The 20,929-nt window shown below is 39.4% G+C and overlaps 1 protein-coding gene across 1 annotated transcript in view; it reads right to left on the bottom strand.

Moving 5' to 3' along the window:
• The window catches only part of LOC105814218 (formin-1-like), a 298,032-nt gene extending 279,626 nt beyond the window's left edge, over window positions 1–18,406 (bottom strand). The window contains exons 1-2 of the mRNA XM_012649117.1: window positions 17,048–18,406; window positions 15,479–15,596 (exon numbers count right to left, since the gene is read on the bottom strand). Coding sequence (XP_012504571.1) covers window positions 15,479–15,596; window positions 17,048–18,406 — 1,477 coding nt within the window. The remainder of the gene's footprint in view (window positions 1–15,478; window positions 15,597–17,047) is intronic.
• Window positions 18,407–20,929: the final 2,523 nt, after the last annotated feature.

Below are 20,929 nucleotides of genomic sequence, written 5' to 3'. Positions count from 1 at the left end.
GAATAAATAATAGGAAGAAAATCCTTTTATAATCCAGAAACAAATTTAAGTACACAAAAGCTATAAGAAGAAAACTGCACAAGTTTACTGGAGAGTATAAAAGAAATCCTGTAAAGCTGGAGAGATGAATTATGCTCCTGGATGGGAAAACTCAGTGTAAGGTTCCCTTATATTGATCAATAATATAATTCTACTTGAAATTTCAATTTCATAGATCTTGAGAAACTGACTTTAAAGTTCATATACAAGAGTATATGTGCATAAGCACCCAAACAAACTTTAGAGGAAAAAAAAAAAGAAAAACAAATTGAGGTGATTTGAATTACCAGATATTTAAATGACTTTAAAACTACATTCATACACAAAGATAAAGAGTTGGCACAAGGTCTAGATAAATATATCAACAAAAAGTAATAAAAGGCCTAGAAATAGATCAGCATATAAAAGAATTTTATATGTGAGAGAGTTGGCACTCCATTGTCTATAGAGCAAGAATGAAGTATTTATTAAATGGTGCTGGGGCAAGGAGTTACCGATTTGGGAAAAACTAAGCTAATAATAGCAGATTACATTGCTGTGGTAGAGCCAGCTACGTGCTAAGTTTTTTAAATGCATTATTTCATTGAATACTGAAAATATACATATCTATATCTATATATATTTTTCTTTCTTTTACAAATAAGGAACTTGAGGCACAAAAAGGAATTAACTTGCCCAGAATCATATAGCCAGTAGCTGCTGAGGCCTAAAATGTGATTCCATGACATCAAATTCCAGAATCAACCTCCCTAATCATTACGACACACCACCATCCCTTAACGTATCCTTATCTATACCACACACAAAAACAAACACTCGGTGGAACAAAAATCTAAACATATATGTGTATTAGTTAAAATACTGACAATCCCTGATTTAAATGGTTTGACTTACGATTTTGACATTACAATGTGTGGAAATAATAGGCATTCAGAAGAAACTGTACTTTGAATTTTGAATTTTGATCTTTTCCTGAGCAAGCAAGAGGCGACAGGCAGTATGATACTCTCTTGAGATGCCAGGCAGCAAGCCTCAGTGCCCAATCAGCCACACAGTCACGAGGGTAAACCACTGATGTGACCATTCTGTTTTTCACTTTCAGTAGAGTCTTCAATAAATTAATGAGACATTCAACGCTTTATCATAAAATGGGCTTTGTGTTAGATGATTTTGCCTAACCGTTGGGTAATGTAAGTGTCCAGAGCATGTTTAAAGTAGCAGGCTAAGCTATGATATTTGGTAGGTTAGGTATATTAAATACATTTTTCATACAATATTTTCAACTTATGATGGGTTTATCAGGACGTAACCCCATCATAAGTGGTGGAGCATCTGTATACAAATTGGTAAACTTTAGGTTGGAGGCATCCTTAAGACCATAAACAACAACAAATCAAGAAAAGATTTGACTACGTAAAATATGAAACTTCTGTATAATGAAAGACACTATGAGATAAAAGACATGGCAAGCTGGAGACTAAGACTGCATTATATACAACAATAAAAGAACTTACTTCCTTAATACATAAAAAGCTCCTTCAAATCAGTAAGGCAAAAAACCCTAATAATCCAATTAACAAAATGGCAAAGGACACCAGCAAGCAAGTCATGAAAGAGGAAATTCATATGATCAATAAAATATATGAAAAAGATGCCCAATCCCCGGGTAATTTGACAAAGCAAATAGAATGAAATGTTATCGTAGAATTTAGATAGTAGCTATCTATGGGTTTTCAATGGAAAAAATTCTTTTAACTTTTATGTATATTTGAAAATTATTATAATAAAATGTTGAAAAAATGTCCAACCCTGCTTATATCAGAAAAATACAAATTAAAAATATTATACATTAGATTGACATAAATTAAATAAATATTGGTGAAGGATGAGTAACGGGCACTCTTGTTTTGATTTAGTATTAATAGGTTCAATTTTTTGAGAGGCCAATTGTACAGTATCTACCAGTGGTTAAAGTGGGCCAGGACTCTAACACAGCAATTCTGCTTCAATATTATCAAAGTTCTCACAGGTTTGCATAAAAATAGATGTACAAAATTTCATTACAGCATTATTTGTAACAGTAAAAGATTCTAAGCAATTAATTCCACTAATAAAGGAATAGTTCAATAAGTTACTTGCTACTCCATTGAATACTATGCAGCCATTAGAAAAATGAGGTAGAGTGAGAATGCTCTGCACGCACTAACACAGAAAGTTCTCCGATATACAGTAAAAAAAGCAGCTAATCTTAGACCAGTTGTACAGTATGACCCCATTTTTGTGGAAATAGTTTGTCTGATGTCATTGTGTGCATGTGCACACAAATGCATATAAAAGTGTCCTAAAAGCTAAATAAAAAATATGTTCACATGGACCCCTTTAAGAAGGCAGAAGGATCAGGAGATACAGTATGAAGAATGATTTTTGCATTTTCCTCTATATATTTAGCATTGTCTGAATTATGTATAATGATTATGAAGGGTTTTATTATTATTATTTTTTAGGCTGCATCCTTCCTCCATCCTTCCTGAGAATTGGATGTGTCTTCTTTAGTCAGGATGAATGAAACAATTTGGGAGAAAGAGGTGACTTAGAAACGGGCTGAGAGAAAAAGGGGTTACATTGCAAATGGCAAGAAAAAGTAAATACTAGACTGGAGTCAAAAGATCTAATCTCTAGTCCTGGTTCCACTACTAATTAGCAAGTGCGATGACCTTTTCTCCATCTGAACAAAGAGAGGGCTAAACCTTACGTTCTCCAAAGTTTCTTCCAATTCAAAGAATACATGGATACTATGAATAATTAGGCTGGTGACTTGCCTCAAGATCCAAGTTTCCCAGCTGAAATGTCAAAATCATTGATTTAAAATAGTTTATGAAAACTATCAGCATGTAGCCACTAAAAATGATTATCATAAAGACTGAAAAAATACAGAAAATATTCATAAGATAAGAAGGAACTCAATAAAAATACTGGGCTCATCATGGTCACAACCATGCAAAACACACATGCATGGGGCCAGGCATGGTGGCTCACACCTGTAATCCTAGCACTTTGGGAGGTTTAGGTGGGAGGGTTGCTTGAGGTCAGGAGTTTGAGACCAAACTGAGCAACATATCGAGACCTCATCTCTATAAAAAAATTAAAAAATTAGCCAGGCACAGTGGTACATGCCTGTAGTCCCAACTGCTCAGAAGGCTGAGGCAGGAGAATCCCTTGAGCCCAGGAGTTTGAAGTTGCAGTGAGCTATGATGATGCCATTGCATTCTAGCCTGGGTGATAGAGCGAGACTGTGTCTCAAATTAAAAAAAAAAAAATACACATGCACAGAATCAAGGACTAAACTAAACCTTCCAAAAGAAGGTAGTTTACTTCACGCATATGATGTTTTTTTCTGACACCAACCAATTCTCCAGTATCAACACTAATTCTCTGACACCAACTGGTATGTCCTACAATTTAATTCAATTCTGACACTAGCTACCCAGAATTGGCATCAGACTCTGCAGGTTTAAGGGCTCAGTCCCACAAGACCACTCTCACTTCAGATGCCAGTCACAAGTACTGGGTGCCCAGATTACCCACACCTCTGTCCGCTTTGGCTACAAATTTGGGGGTTCCCATAATACTCCCCACCTCAAGTTTGATAATTTTCTAGAAAGACTCACAGAACTCAGGAAAATGCTACACTTATTATTATAACTCATTAAAAGGACACAAATGGACAACCAGAAGAAGAGGTACATAGGGCAAGGTCCAAAAGTGACCCCAGCACAGGAGCCTCTGCTCCTATGGAGTGGGGGAACACCACTATTCTAGCATGTGGATATGTTTGCTACTCAGAAGTTCTCCAAACCTCATCATTTAGAGGTATTTAACGGAGATTTCATTATGTAGGCATGATTGATGAAATCATTGGACATTGGTGGAAAAACTCTAGTCCCTCTCCCCTACCCCAGAAGTGGGGGGTGGTGCTGAACATTCCAATCCTATAATCAAAGCTTGGACTTTCTGGTGACCAACTCCCTTCAGAGAGTCATTTCATTACCATAAACTTAAGTATGGTTGAAATGGGCTCATTATGAATACCAAAAGATGCTCCTATTTCTCTTCTCACTCAGGAAATTCAAAAGATTTTAGGAGCTCTGTGCCTGGAAATGGGAACAGAGACCAAATATATGTTTCCCATTATACCAGTCAAATATATATTATTTCCGGTTATACTATACCACCTTATCAATATGTTCTTTAAAAATATTTCTATAAGATCTTTTCAATTAAAAGGTTATTTTTTTTTCCATCTAAAGTTTCTTGTATTTATTAAGTCCTCAACTATGGCTATGACAGCATTTCATCCTCACGTGAGTTTCCATCAAGTAAAGGTGCCTTTCCCCCCAAAAAACAAAAACACCTTTTAGGATTTAAAAAATCATTCCTATAAGAAAGGTAAGACATCCAAACCCATACTATTTCATACTGAGAAGAAAGAGCAATCTGCTTTATCAAATCCAGTTACCCTTTCACTCCTCTTCCACCAGAGATGATTATAGCAGAGCAGACAGAGAGAAAGAGAACTAAACCCTTTGCAGACATCAAAGAGGAGGTAGAGAAGTTAGGGATCCCACCACAAGGCAGACACAAGGCCAGTTACGGTTTCTGGAAAATTCAGGCTGCAATTGTTTCTTACAGTTTTTGGTGAAAACTTTTATGTCTCAGTTATTTAAAACTCTATATTGCTTGATTTTGCATAGAACAGTTTTAGCTATTTGTATTTTATATGAAAATACAAAGAGCTGAGCATAACCAAAAGGCATACGCTAGTAGATTATCATGACTGATTGTAGAGTTATAATCGCTAAGATGGCTGGTACAAGTCAGTAAGTGAAACTGGTACAAGGTTAGACAAGGTTAGCGAACAGTGGAACAGAATAGAGTGCAGTGGGGGAAGGTGGATTTTTCAATAAATAATTCTGGGTAAACTGGGTGTGGACAAAAAAAGACTTAACTTCACTTCAACTCATAGATAAAAATCAATGCCCGGTATATTGTAGGTCTAAATGATAAATGAAGAGCACTGATGCTTTTTCAAGATAATTTAGGAGAATATTTTTATGAGTGGGTTAGGAAAAGATTAAGGTGGCTCAAAATACCTTCACCATAAGGACAAGATTCATCAGAGTAAAAGCAAGAATTACTGTTCATCAAAAGGTACCATTAAGAGAGTGAAAAGGCAACCCACACAAAATAATTCAATTTATATTAACTTCAAAAGAAGATGAAACAAATCTATGATGTTAGAAGTTGGGACAGGCAGTTTCCTTTGAGGAAAAGGGAAATTGTAGTGGATTGGAAGGGGACAATAAGGGGGCTTCTGTTGTGCCGAAAATGTACCATGTCTTGATCTTCAAGCTTGTTCCATGGGTGTATTCACTTTGTTATAATTAATATATCTGTACATTTACAATTCACACAATTTTCTATGAGTGTGTTATACTTCAATAAAAACTTGCTTTAAAAAGGTCACTTGCGATGCAGTTGAACTTTGTATATATTATCTCATTTTATCTTTACAATCAGCATTTAAAATTATTATCATTACCCTCATTTTTACAAAGATACAGACCCAGAGAAATTAAACATCTTGCCCCAAGTCACAGCTAGCACATGACACAGGCCAGCTTCAAACTCAAGTCAAGTTGGCACTCAAACCCATGAAACCTGCAGTAAAGATAATGCCAGACTTATCACGTCCCCAGGATTCCCCTGGTTCTGTTTTCCTTTCCCTTCTATGTTCTCATCGCACATTCCCACCCCTTCATGCAGTGCTTCCCTTTATCTGGAGGGGGAATGCTTCAGTTTACATATTGAAACTCTGGGTTTAGATATTTTTCAGAAATAGAGTGATTTTTTCTTTCTACAGAGGAAGAAAAAAATTGTTATTTACAATTTCCCAGCTGCCTTCTATGAAGAGGGGATCCAAAGGAGCATTCTGGCCTCTGCTTGCTGAGCTACTCGATGACTATAAGCACACGAGAGCAAGACCGAGAGGAAGGAACTAACCCACAAATGCAAAGGTATTCTGGGGCTAGCAGCAGCAGAAGCTGAAGCCAGGACACTGGAGAGGCTGCTTGGTGGAGAATCCAGAGAAAGAACACTTGGTGGCTGGCAACAGAGAAGGTTTGGCAGGCAAGAAGAAAAATAGGGCCACCTGGATAGAAGTTTTGAGAAAGAAGACTACTGAAAGATGTTTGTGAAAATGCAGCATCGGATATGGCATATCAACCTCATTCTAATCTTCCCTAAAAGGCCTCAAAGTGGACTAAATGTGATTTTATATTCTCCCAGACACAATAAAACTACTGAAATAACTATTAAAATAAAAAGGTTTGTTCACGTACCTCTTAATATCAAGTACATGTATACCACAGATTATCATACAAACTGTGGCTCAACAAATGTTAACTGAATGAGCCTCACCTGAGCTTTGCAAGAATGCACAGACTAGCAGCACATTTATTTGCTTTAAGTTGCTCAGATGAGCTTCCATAGTATAAAAAATAACATTAAATTCCTTTCTCTGATTTTTTACATGAAGGATCAAAAAAGCAGCATGAAATGCCCAATTTCTGCAAATATGTCCAGTGAGCCAGCATGGCTTTCATAGGCTCTTCTTTATTATTCAGATTGACTCACTTCAGGTCCTATAACTTTTTTAATAACCAGCATATTTTAATTGATAAATGATGGTTGTATACATTTATGGGGTACATTGGGATATTTTGATATATGCGTACACTGTGGCATGATTGAACCAAGCTAATGAACATCCATCAGTTCACTTATCTACCATTTTTTGTGGTGAGACATTTGAAACTTACTCTTAGTTACTTTGAAATATAGAATGCATTATTATTGACTGTAGTCACCTGCTGTGCAATAGATCGCAAAACCTATTGCTCCTGTCTATCTGGAACTTTGTACTCTTTTATCAACAACTTCACATTGCCTTCCCTCCACACTCCAACCCCAGCCTCTGATAACCATCATTCACTCTCCATGTCTGTGAGTTCAACTTTATTAGATTCCACATATGGGATCATGTAGTATTTGTCTTTCGATGCCTGGCTTATTTCACTTAGCATCATGTCCTCTAGATTTATCAAGTTACTACAAACGATAGGATTTCCTCCTTTTTAAATGCTGAGTAGTAATCCATTGTGTGTATAATATATATCACATTTTCTTTATCCATTCATCTGTTGGTGGATACCTAGGTTGATTTAGTGTCTTGGCTATTGTGAATAATGCTGCAATGAACAGAAGTACAGATATCTCTTCAACATATTGATGTCAGTACCTTTGGATATATACCCAGAAGTGGGGTTACTGGGTCATATGGTAGTTCTATTTTTAGTTTGTTGGGGAATCACCATGCCATTTTCCATAAAGCTTACACTAATTTACATTCCCACCAAAAAAAGCTATTCCCATGTGTTTTCCTTGTTGGATCATTAAATACTTGTATGTTGGCAGAAAAAAATCCACTCTCCACCCCCTCCCCAACTTGGGGCTGTTACTTTCTCCAAATTGTAATTTCAACTCATTAATTATGTATATCTTTCAGCAAGTCATAACCTCACTGGCTGTCACTTGTAAAATAATAAGATGAACTGAAATGATCTCTAAGATGTTTACAGCTGTAAGTTTTTAATATTCTGAGATTCTATATTTTAATCTCTTGCTTCTACTCCTCTGAGCCAAAAATCTTTAATATTTCCTTGAACACAGTATGTGACTCCTGAGTCTCTGGTCCATACATTGGCATTCTCTCTCCTAAAAATCAAGCTCTAGCTCCCATTTATGTTGGGGAAGTCAATTTCCTTTTCCACAACTCCCAGCTCTATAGTAAATAGAAGAGTAGCACATTCATTTCACTTTCAGTTTCCTGGTATACCTCTCTTCCTACACCCACAAAATGCAAGACTTTCCTCATCTTTAGTCTGTACAGCTTCACAGACTATCACAATCTCTGACTATCACAATCACTCCATGTAAGTGATGGCAGCATGCCACAAAGGCCTATGAAATGAAATGAAATACAATGAATGAACCTACTGCCTAGACTATGAAAGAAGACACAGGATAATTTGTCTGGACACATGCCTTTAAAGGAAAATCCATCCATTCATGGCTAATGCAGCCTGTTAGCAATGAATGGAGAAACTAAAACTCAAACTACAGTAGGCCAATAAAATATCCCAAGATATGTAGAGCTCTCCCTGGCTGGTAAAGGATGTCCGACTCACCAGGAATGGTGGCAAGCAGCTCTGTCACTTTACAATGAGGGGAACCCAAATCAGAAACAAACTAGAAAGTAGTGGATCTTTACTAAGCTGAGCAATGGGTTATTTGTCTATTTGATCCAAAATGCTGTAAATAGAGACGTTCCCAAACTACTCTAAGGCTCTGGGTGGTGAGAGTAAGTCCCAGGAGATGCCACATGTACTGACAGTTTGCTTACCCTCAATAACCACAATGCCCTGTGCCAAGCTCTCTTTTCTATGAAAGCCACAGTCCTCACACTCAGCAGGGAGGTACATATGCCATTCCCCCACCTCGGGCCAGCTCTGAGGTGCTGTAAGTGGAGAGAAAGGGTTTTCCAGAAACCAAATATGCACAGTTCATTTCAGAAAGTATTAATGCTTTTCTTCATACTTGTTTCTTCTTTGTTCCACAGGTAATTAAATCACTGACAGTTCCCCAAGTGGTACCATTTTAATTCACAAACATTAACCTCATTTCCTCTCAGGATGCTGAGATGTACATCATGACAATATATTTTTTAAATTTCTTAATATATAATGGCAATCCTTCATGATACTAAATGGGAGATGGACAGGAAAGGAAGCCCAACTTCGGGCTGAGCATTTAGAACAGAGGTTTTTCATCCGAACCTGGGGTGTCCACAGATGGCTGTGGGGTAGGAGAGGAGGGTTTAAAATATATGCTAAAAACTGCGGTGTTTTCTTCTGTAGATTTGTCATTACTAGACTTTTAAAGGAGTCTCAAAATAAGAATCACAAACCACAATAAAACTGAGAGAAGGGACCACACTGAGGTCAGGCAGTCCAAATGTGTCCTTCACTCAGTCAAGCCCTAGCATTGGGTGGGGGAATCGTCTCTAGTAAAGCTGGTATGCTTGACTCACGAAATTTTTTTTTTTAATTTCAAAATATTTGGGGGGTATAAGTGCAGTTTTGTTACATGGATACATTGTATAGCAATGAGGTCTGAGCTTTTAGTGTGCACATCACCCAAGTGATGTACATTGTACCCAACAGGTAATTTTTCATCCCTCGCCCACATCCACCTTTGGAGTCTCCAGAGACTTTTATTTCACTGGAATCTAGTGACTGTATTCATATTCAGTCACTAGATCTTAGGAACATATTAGATTTTTAGGAAAAATAAATCACAAGAAAAAAAATTCATATTATGTACTTGTTTTAAAAATATGCCTGTGAATATATTTAGAAAAATATTTAAGATATATATTAATACATATACATAAAAATATTTACAAACAAATGTTATATATTTAATTTACTGAATGTCAAAAAAAACTTTGAATAAATAGTTTTGTATGCTCCTGGTGAAAATACTAAACATTGTCATTCCCACCTCACAGAAATTAATGCAATTCCAATAACAATTCCAAAGGTATCCTTTGGAAACTCAACCATATAGACTAAATTTTTCTAGAAGAATGACTATATGAGGAAATACAAAAACTTTTTTGTGCAAAAGTAATTGAACTGACAAAGTTTCTGAGATGTATTACAATGCTACAATAATTAAGATATTGGTATAATATACAAACATATCAAAGGAAATAGAAATCCCAAAACAGTCCTAAACTTAGTATAGAGAGGGAATATTTATTTCTATAAAATTAATTAGCAATTTAGAAAAAAAGTTGTCTTTGATCTCTACCTTTAGGCTATGTACCAAATTATTCATAAGAAACGAAGGGAAGGAAGGAGAGAAGCAAAGCAAAGGAGTAGAAGAAACCACTTAACTATGAAAATATAGGTGATCTTGGATCAAGGAAGTCTTTTAAGCCAAAAGAATAATGTTATACAATAAAAAGAGGATAGATTTGACTCTATAAATATTTTAAACTTCCACAGATGAGAAAACACAGCAAATAAAATTAAAAGCAAATGATAAAAAGGGAAAATATTTAACAGTTTCAAAGAATACTAATTTTTTATATAAATACATTTAGTAAGATAAAACAATTGTCACAATTTGGTAATATGCATCGAAAACCTTAAAAAAGCATATACTATTATGTCTAGCAATTCTACCAGTAAGAATTTATCCTGATTTTTTCAAGATAAAAATATATTTATGAATATATTTATAGTACTGTTATTTATAAAACATTATTTATAACTTTTGAAAACTAAATTTCTATTAATATCGATAATATTTAGTAAAAATCATTTAGTGTTCAAACAGGAAGAGCAATCTGTAATATGATCCAAGTTTTATTTTTATTTTTTAGTATTAAATTAATGTAGGACTACCATATTTCAAAATGTTGACAATGATTTCTCTGAAACGGAATCATAAAGTTTCTTTTGTGATTTTCCTGGATATTTTCAAATTTTATTTTATAACATAGGGAAACATTTAAAAACTTAGGGAAGATTTTCTGAGATCAGTAAACAAACCCTTCACACTAAGGTGAAGTAAGTATCCAGATAACAAGACTCTGAATGATAGACGTTATATTTTCTATGAACTGACGAGAGTAGAAAATATAACCCTCCCACAGTATGATAAATATAGGAGTTTCTCTTCATGCCCTTGTACTAAGAACCTGTGTTATGAGATATAAAAAGGCAAGCAAGTGTGTGAGCATTCTTCTCCATGCAAGGTTTATTTTTATTTATTTACTTTTTTAGAGAAGGGGTCTCACTCTGTCACCCAGGATGGAATGCAGTGGTACAATCATAGCTCACTGCAGCCTCTAACTCCTGGGCTCTAGCAATCCTCCTACCTTGGCCTCCTGAATCTGGGATTACAGGTGTGTGCCACTGCAACCAGGCTGGCTTTAGAAGCTTCTCCACATGGGGCCTGCTGGCTGCTCATCACTGGCAGTGTGACTGTGCTGGGGATCTTCTTCTTGCCTCTCCAGGTCCACTCTTCCTGTCTGGACCCTATTCTGGGCCCCACTGGCTGGTCTAAAGGAATGGTCTATAGTGGCTCCCAGTCCTCTGACTTCTTTTTGAGTTTGACCAATGGGAATGATGGCAGGAGACTAGAGAGTAGGAGGAGAGGTAGTCGGGCTGTGTCTGCCCTGGCTCTCAGCCTGGCAGGTCCCCAGGGATCGGCCATCTCTCTCTACCGAGGGCCACAGGCCTTGTCCGGCAGCCATCTCCACGCCACTCAGCTTCCCTCTGAAGTTCATTGTTTCCTGGATGGCTACTGCTACCCTTGCCCCTTCAGGTCTAGAGGTGGTAAAAGCTTCTCATTGTTACTGGCCCCAGAGCAGTGCTCTATCTCTCATTGCACATCCTGAACCCTGCCCACACCTTTGTGAATAATAAACTCCCCTTAAATCACCCAATTCAAGTGTCACCTGATTCCCGACAGGGTCCTGGTTGATATAGTAATATATGTAATCATCCTAGAGAAAATAAAATTTATTTGCACTAAACAAAGGAAAAGGAAAATGGTGATCTAATGTGGTTCAGAAAAATTTTTCATTCGAGTTTGGGATAAATAGAAGTTTAGCCCTACACCACCTCTATGGTTTAATTACCTAGAACATCCTAGCCTTTGGGCAAGTTACTGACTCTTATATAACTTCACCACATAGTATAGGATAGTGTATTTAGAAGTGAAATAGAGGGAACTCTGGTTATTCTATCAGACAAATCATTTTTTCCACATATCCAATTTAAAGGTAGACATTTTCCTCCTGGGTCCCCCTTGTATCTAATCACAAAACACCTTTCCACTTTGTTCAAGGATTGGGTTTTACGTTAACCCCAAGTCTCATTTGCTGCTCAGGTTTACTGGATCCAAACATGTCTGGTGTACACATAGAAAAGACAGCGTGAACTCACCATGAGTTTATTAACCATTTAAGAATCTGAGGAGCCCACTTAAAAAAGAAAAGTCCTAAAAAAAGGAAGACCATTCCACAAGTTTGTTTCAATAACAAGGTCCTATATTCAGAAGACAAAGAATTCTGAGAGCAGCACCAGGTTTATCCCTCAGATTATCCCAACCCCACCACAAGAAAAAGGGGAATGAAATGATCTCTTCCCTCAAAATTACTGCGAAGCATTCTAATCACAAGGCAGAATCACACTGATAACATAAGAAAGCACAGCACAAGAGCTGGGGCAAAACGATTCGATTTCATTTGAGCAGAGCAATTCGCACAGCAGTAAATTAGCATCATGAGCCCCCACCCCTACCCAGCAGGAGAGGTCGGCTCCAGCACCTGCAGCAGTCCCTCGAGTGCCAGCTCTGGAGGGTGCTGGAGCTTCTCACAGCAGGCACATCACTAAGGCTCCAAGAGCTCATAGACAGGCCCTCGATGGTGGGCAGTTTCATCGGAATGACATCAAGGCATCAGCTGCCAAGGGAGGTAGTGGTCACAGTGTCAGCAGCTGCACGTGATGCTGGTGGCTTTGGGAGTAGTGGGGGAGCGCCACGCTGGCAGTGGGCACCAGCAACAGTAGTCAGCTACCCTCATACGGCTGGGAGGACTCCAAAGCCATAGTTTAAAAGGGCAGCTTCTCTAACTCTTTTCATGTTCATCTTAAACAAAAGTGAATTTAAAGTATTAGGTGATTTCTTAAGCCCTAAGAGTATTGAATGGTAAGTTCTGAATAGAGAGCAATCAGAGCAATGGCAGTCCGATGTAGTCAAGGGCAGCACAGGACAGTGGGGGCCCATCAAGAAAGCCAGCATCTTCCCCCAGCTCTGCTGAGGACTGGGCTTGGCTGTCAACAGCACAGAACTCAACAGCATACATGAAACAGGAGTCCTAGGGTCTTAGCCTCCCCTTTCACTAAGTTAATGTACAATACACTTTAGAAAAAATGAAGAACACGAAAGATGTAAAAGCACAAGCCTTGGAACACCTGGAGCTATCTTGGATCTAATTTCCATCTCTGTGCTCCCTTATAGAGTGACAAATTTTGTGTGTTTCCCTAAGGGAGGGGAAACCAATGGAAACACCACAAAATGTGTTCAATTATAAACCAAATGTTTATAAGACTCCAGTTTTCTGAATAACAGAGTTTAAGAAAATTACAGAGAAAATATTAACTTTCTCAAAATTAGCAATAAATGGTGAGGCAACCATATACCAGTATCCAGTAATGGGGTAAAAAATAAGTCTCTCCCCAACCTCCCCCTCAAAGTATATCAGCAGATTAATGAGCATCTAGAAGGCTCTCAAGGAGGTGGGCACTAAACCTGGGAGTGCAGTAGTACAGCACGGGAGCCACCTGAGGGAACTGGCTGGGGAGCCACAGGCCTTCTCCAGACGGCCCCTCTGTCACTGTGTAAGGCTGCTGGCAGAGCCCGTCCAATAGAACTGCCCTTATTAGCCCCTTCCTTCCTCCCCTTTTCCCCATCTTATCTAAGACTTTAAGTAGCTCTGAGAATACATTTTATTATACTAAAAAAGACTTGATTATGATGCTCCTCTGAGCCTATGAAAATGAAGAGTATAGAAAGCAAAGACTCAGGAATATTTGTAGAGGTATAAACACCCCCAAAATATCACTTGAGGTGGATTCAAAAACCACTTGTGACATTTATTTCCTTCTCCACTCAGCAAATGCCCATTATCACAAGGAAGATTGCCACGATACACTGGTAGAAACAAGACTAAAATCACCAATATTTAGGAATAAGGGCTGGGCAGGGCGGCTCACACCTGTAATCTTAGCACTTTGGGAGGTCAAGACACAAGAATCGCTTGAAGCCAGGAGTTTGAGACCAGCCTGAGCAACCCATCTCTACAAAAACTTTTTTAAAAAATTAGCCAGGTGTGGTGGTGCACATCTATATTCCTAACTACTTGGGAGGCTGAGGCTGGAGGATCGCTTGAACCCAGAAGTTTGAGGCTGCAGTGAGCTATGATCACACCACTGCACTCCAGTTTGGGTGACAGAATGAGACCCTATCTCAAAAAAATAAAATTGGAATAAAAACCCATAGAAACCTGGTTTTCTATTAAAGCAAACTTTAGTACTTTTAACCACTCATACCATGCCAGATTATGAAAAAAATAACTCAGCATGCAGTTTGATATTGCAACTACAAGCATTCCAATTTTGGAAAATCAAATGTGGGCAAGAAGACTGAAACAGCTATATATATTTTCATTAAGGATATGATAGTTTTAACTCTGCAAGTCAAACACTGCAGAAAAAAATACTCTGAAGTAACTAACATCTTGGGGAAGTCATAAATTGCAATTGTGTAAATGGAGGATAGAAATGATCCCAAGATTCACCTGCCAACGTGTTCTCAATCACTGGAGTAATTTGATGATATGACAGAAAAACCTAGTGAACCACCCAAACTTTGACTCATTCATATCTATCAACGAACAGGAATGGAAAGAAGTATTTTTCTATAACCAAATAGATAGACCTTATTATACACAGATACATAAGACAACCAACAAAATATAAGCCATGTATAGATAATCTCCAAATATCAGGAAGAAGGCAAAGAGGTTTCAGAGATACGTACATACACGTCCAATTTAGATGTACCTGTCCTCAAATCCTTTAGCATTTTTTAAAATTTTGCATGAAACTTTCACTTAAAGAGTAACAACCTCTAGATTCCCATTCCATTTAAATATACTCAAGTAAAGTTCCTGGGAAGGTTTCCAGAGAGTTAGGTTGCTTTAAAATTGGCCATGCATTAAATAAAGCTTTGTCTAACCAAAGTGAACGAGTAACCGATATGGTATCTGTACATTCGCTCTGCACAAGGTTCCTTTACCTCAAAAGCATTACTCAAAGACAAACAACAAATCAGATTGCGGCTCTGGAGAAACATACTCTGCCTCTTCCAGCAACACTGCCAGCTCACAAACATTATATGAGGACCAACCACCTGCTTCCTGGGGGATTTGTAATCTACCTTCTCCATCAGTTCCCCAAGGGTTCTCCTACTTCATTCATTCCACTGCATTCATCTTTCATCTCTAAGAGATTCGTTAACAAATGCAAAGGTTCACTTCAACCGCAAAGCACAAAAGAGAAGCCTTCGGCATTACATTTTATAATGAAACAAAATCCCAGATTCTGAGAGTCTACTAATCTAGACCTAAAAGCCACTGCAGGAAGAGATTCATTCCTGGGTCCCTGGTTTCTTTTCACATTACCTGCTTCAGTGTACTTCAATCCCACTTTTTCTTCCGTGTCTTTTGTCTTTGGGGGTGGCCAGACAGCTTGGAGCCTGCCAGGAGTCCTATCGTCCTGCTCAGTGGGGCTCTGGTCAGGCTGTTGAAAAAGCAGGTAAAGAATAAGTTAAATAAATGTGGCCAGAGCCAATTAATTCCTAAAAACAAATATGCTAACCCTGATTCTAAAGTTAATTTTAATGGCCAGCTGCATATTGTTCTCATTCACTGTAACTGAGATATCTTACTGCAGTATGATCCTTTTCCAAAAATGTAAGGTGATCAAAGTGGAAATTTAAAATAACAAAAACAAAACAACAAAAAGCTCAAGGCTAAGTACATATATCATACCCTTAATAGATGATTTTTATTATATAACTATCTAAAAAGCACAAATATACTTTGAGCTGAAGATAGAGATACCAATATACTACATTCAGGTACTTTTATAGGAATGTTTACAAATGTATCCCAAACAACTCCAGGGTTATTTATAAAGACTAATTTTGCATTTTCCATGAGCATTACCAAGACACATCTCTAAGCACCCCACATTGCTAATTTCAATTTTTTTCTTTCCTATAAAATATGAATGAGATTGCCTTCGTATCCACATTATTTTTATAGGAGTTGATTTTTACAACTAAGAGAATGCTATATTTACTTTTTAACTATAACCAAAGATAATTGTGCCAAAAACTTTCACTTTTAACATTTTAACTGAATATATTAAATATGAGGGAATGATACTAATATACTGAATTGATATTAAGCAAGAAATTCTATTCATTGTTCTTATAAACCTTTAAGATCTACTGGACAGGTGCTTGCTAGTCTTTATAAATTACCTGAGGTAGTTTTCTTTCAATGATAATAACAGCTTCCATTAATTAGATGCTTCTCACGAGTTACCTTCATTTAATCCCCACAACCACCATATAAGGTAAGACTTATTTTCCTCATTTTGCACATGGGGAGAATAGAGACTCAGCGATTATCCAGGTCACCCAGCCAGTAAATGGCAGTTAGAATTGAAACTCAGGCCTCATTCTAAATCCAGTACTCAATCAGGAAGTCTCCCAACCAACGCGGAACGTGTTAATCACGTCACAGACACATATCTTGCCAAATGGTATGCTTTCAAAGGAAAGATACAGTTTCCACAGAGGTATAATTAAGTGGTGAGGAAACCCTGTAAACCCAAGCTACACTTCCATATTGCATCACTTCCTCATGCTGCTCGGTTTTTATAAGTACATTTACAATTAATGTTTAAACTCAAAGTGACAGTTACCCTTTCCTGCCTGCACATCTTTACCCACATCCTTCTTATACTATCCCGGAAAGATACAAGAAAGAATGAAAAGCACTTCTGTTCAACTCCATACTCCTTACAAGGGCAATATAATTTCATCATCATCGTTTTTCACCTAAAGGAGTCAATAACAATAGGCAACTGTGATTCACTTTTGGCAGGAAACCTGAAAAAAAAAAAAAAAAAAACAGCAGCACCTCGTTTCATGACAAAATGCAAAATTCAATGCTACATACGCTTTTGGAATCACAGGGGCCATCCGCTGGCTTTGACTTGGACCGTTCAAACACAGCTCTTAGTGACTCCTTCTCATGTCTCATTTTGCGCTTGAGAGCTTCCAGCTCAGAGGTGTCTGCCGTGGTCCCCTTTTTGGGGGGACGGATGAATAAGGCTTTAAAGGCCTCCAGGGCAGTCTCTGGTGGTTTTGGTTTGACCTCGCTGTCCTGGGTTTGGGCTTCTCCGGGGCCACTCTGGCTGTCCTGGTCAGCAGAGCAGCCCATCTCTTCTTTCCTGGGTGACTCAGGGTCTGCTGCCTTCAGTTCGGTTTTGGGCATGTCAATGTTGAGCAGCTGAGAGAGCTGCTCCAGCAGAGTGGGAGTGGCCTTCGGATCAGTTGCTTTCTCCCCACTCCTCACTGTCTGTGGCCCTAGGGACTTCTGCACAGGCTGGGTCAATTTGAGCAAAGCCAGGTCCCCATCCTTTGGTTTAATTTCAGTGATGGTCTGCCCTCCTTCAGCTATAGCCCCCTTCTTCAGCACACGAAGGCCACTAAAAAAAGCTGGAAGCTGGAATGACTTCTCTCCAGGGACTTCTTTTTTAGAAGAGGCATCCTCTGTGATGCCGACACTCAAATTCTGGTCTGTTACTGCAGGTAAGACTTGAGACGCTTCTTCAGCCTGGCCCTGGCTGTGGCTGTGCTCTGTCTGAAGGCCACTATGGCCAGATTCCAGTTTGCTACTTATCTCAGGTGGAGTCCTTTGAGAATCTTCTGCACAGAGCTCCGCATCACCTATTTCCCCGGCGGCAATACTTTCCCTAGGATCTCCTGGTTTTTCTTCAGGATCCTGAGATGGTTTCGATAAAACAACACTGGGAGACTTTGGGCCATTGGTGCTGCTTCCCTCTTCTGGTTCCTGGCCACTGTCATCAGAATCGGAATCACTGGTGGTGTGCACGAGGGTCCCACGAACCCAAATGGCATCGTCTCTGGTCACACTCAAAGCAGTGAGTGGAAAAAGCTCTTGACCAGGAAGAGAAGTCCCTGCTTCAGCTTTCCTCTGACTTCCCTCTGACTCTGTCTCCACAGTCTTCCCATCATTTCTGAGGTCGGGTGGAACCCGAGCCTCTGCCTCCTGCTGATCCGCGCCAGTGCTGGGCTCATCCTGCCCAGGTGTGGGATCCACACCTAATTTGTGGACTGCCTTCAGCACAGCATCTTCCTCTTCAGGCTTCGAAGATTCCAATTTACTCGTAAATCCAAACAAGGATTTCATAGAGAACTTACTCAGGATCGACTGAGCCATTTCAAGTCCGGCTTCGGGTTTGTCTGGTTCCAAGACATCACTGCCATTCGGAGATTCACCAACATCCTCCATGTCTCAGTGATACCCTTGGTGGAAGTTCCGACCTGCGTTACCTTCCCCTGCTCTCTCAGTTTATCCACTCCATCTGCTCTTAATTTACAGGACAGAAAGCAACAGGACCCGGGAGTCAGGCTCTCAGCCACACCGCGAACACCCTTGGTCCCTTTCAGGTCACTGTGTTCTCCTTCCGGTTTGCGTGGTGATGGTGTGCCCAGGGCAGCTGGAAAAAGTCTGTGGAGCTCAACGCCCAGAGGCAGCCGAGCTGCGCACCTTACTACACACAGACGGGAGGCTGCTCTTCTGGGACTTCCGTATTTATTCCGGTGGACAAAAGGCTTTTTGTCATAGGCAAAGTCAGCCTGTCCCGTAATCCCAGCCCAGGACTTCACGAGGAGCTCCGCCCCAGGGCCGGCGGTTCTCCTGGTGGCATTCAACTTCCTCATTGGTGAGCCAGTGGAGGCTCCTGAAAGTGCTGAGCCGGCAGGCTGACCCTGACAGCCCTTAACCACTGCCTGGAGCAGCCCAAGGAATTCAGAAGTGAATCAGCAGAAAAGGACTGAAATACTCCTTACACAGGCCCTCTTTTCCATCTGGATTATGATCAGATACCCTGGGCCATCCAAGCCAAAAAACTAGCAGTGCACCCAGATCAACAGCCACTTACAAAGCCCGGATCAAAGAAACAAAGGAAAGAAACAGATCATCTCAAAATGCCCAGAACTCGCAAAGCAGTTAATTTACTGCCCTTGAAGCTCTTTTTTTTTTTTTAAGTGCTTTCTTCCGCTTCCCAGCAGGTTTCATCTGGAATGCAGATTTTTAGCTGCCGAGTCAGAGAAGGAAAACCCACACAACTGGTTTCAGATGACTGCTGTTTTAGCTCTGCCCTGGCTGTCTCCATGCTCTGCAAACAGGTACTAGGCAAGCACGCCCACCACGCCCAGAGTCCAGCAGCCATAGGGTGGCAGAGTAAACAGCCCTGGCGTGGCAGGAATGATTATCCTCCACACTCCCTGTGCCAACCGCAGGCTTCTTTCTGTTCAGTAGCTGTGATGTGCTGGCTTCCTTAGGAATCCTAGCAGCAGCGGGACACCCCTCTCTGCTTTGGCATTCCAACCAACTAAATGAAATTTGGCATGACATCACATAACACACAACCTGCCTTGTTAGGCAAAGCAATTTGAAGATCCCCAAGGATCCACATTCCCCTAAAGGGCAAAACATCTGAAAGGTCTCTTATCAGTAATGTCTCTATCACAGACCCAATTTGCCTAAAACAAAAACAGGACAGACAAAACAACCTCCAAACATCAGCTCAATGTCGTTTCCACCACTCTGATTATACGCTGGGAACCTGGCAACTAAGGGTGGGGATGAAAAATTGTAGCTCTGTTTCCCAGCTGCATAGCTGCCTCTTGGGACTGCTTCCTGTCGTACCTAAAGGTCTGTTTTTCAATTCCAGTCCAGTGTGCAGGCATGTGGTGAGCACCTGAGATGGACAGGGCATTGTGCTGGATCAGGAGGAATGTCAGATTGACTTAATAGTCATTGCCAGCTCTCTTGGAGCAAAGCCCCAAGAAGATTGTGGTCAAGTGTTATACACAAACAGCAATTTCTTCTGCAAAATGGAAGCTGTAGCCATAAGTAAAATGACAGTCTTGCTTTATCTGCAGCAAGGAATGTCTGCGTGTCACACATTGATAACAGTGCTAAAAACAATATTTGTAAGTATTAATAGTGTAATCATACATTTCTAGCAATGTGTTCAAAAGGAATCCCCATGCAAATAAAAAGGGTGTACATATCATGACATCCCACTATGGGAAAGTTAAGAGAGCATTTTCTAAACCCTGATTTAATCTTGTATCTAAATTGATACTGTCCTGTTTGCTCCTGATTATAGTATATTTTGAGATTCTTAACTGAGGCACATTTAATCAAAAAGCCACCAGGACAATGCAGAAAAATTCAATGGTATAATTTAAGTCTCAGAACAAACTGCCTGTCTAGAGGAAATGTCCATTGATAAAAATCAAACTTCTGTTTTTTCAAGATTGTGGAAAGAAGGCATCATCACACCAGATCATAAGATCTGTCTTCTTAACAGCTATGCAGACCATTCGATGTAGGTGGGAGTGGAAGAGACATGGTACATGTTTGGTGGTGTTTTTTTTTTTTTTTTTTTCACAGAGAAGCCTCCACTTTCTCAGACATAACTAATTATTGATTTCCAGAATAAATTTCCAGGCCCTGCAACAGATTTGGGCAAAATGGGCCCTAGGCTGGAAGGGGCTGTTGGCCCTTTTATACCATGAAATGGAGTAGAATTGTAAAGTTTCAGCATCCTGTCAATACTCACAGATGAACACAATTTCACGGAAAGGGGGGCAAGTCTTTGGTTCCAAGAGATTATTTGATTTCACCCCCTTGGCTCTGGGTAGGTAAGGTATTATGAAGCTCCTTTTAAAAGTTAAGTAAGCACAGCTGAGAGAAGGTAACAAAACAAAGTTACACAGCTAGTAAGTGGGGAATAACAAC

This window comes from Propithecus coquereli, unplaced genomic scaffold (genome assembly GCF_000956105.1).
Source record: "Propithecus coquereli isolate 6110/MARCELLA unplaced genomic scaffold, Pcoq_1.0 Scaffold3, whole genome shotgun sequence".
NCBI lineage: Eukaryota > Metazoa > Chordata > Mammalia > Primates > Indriidae > Propithecus > Propithecus coquereli.
This window is presented reverse-complemented; position numbering and strand designations above follow the sequence as displayed.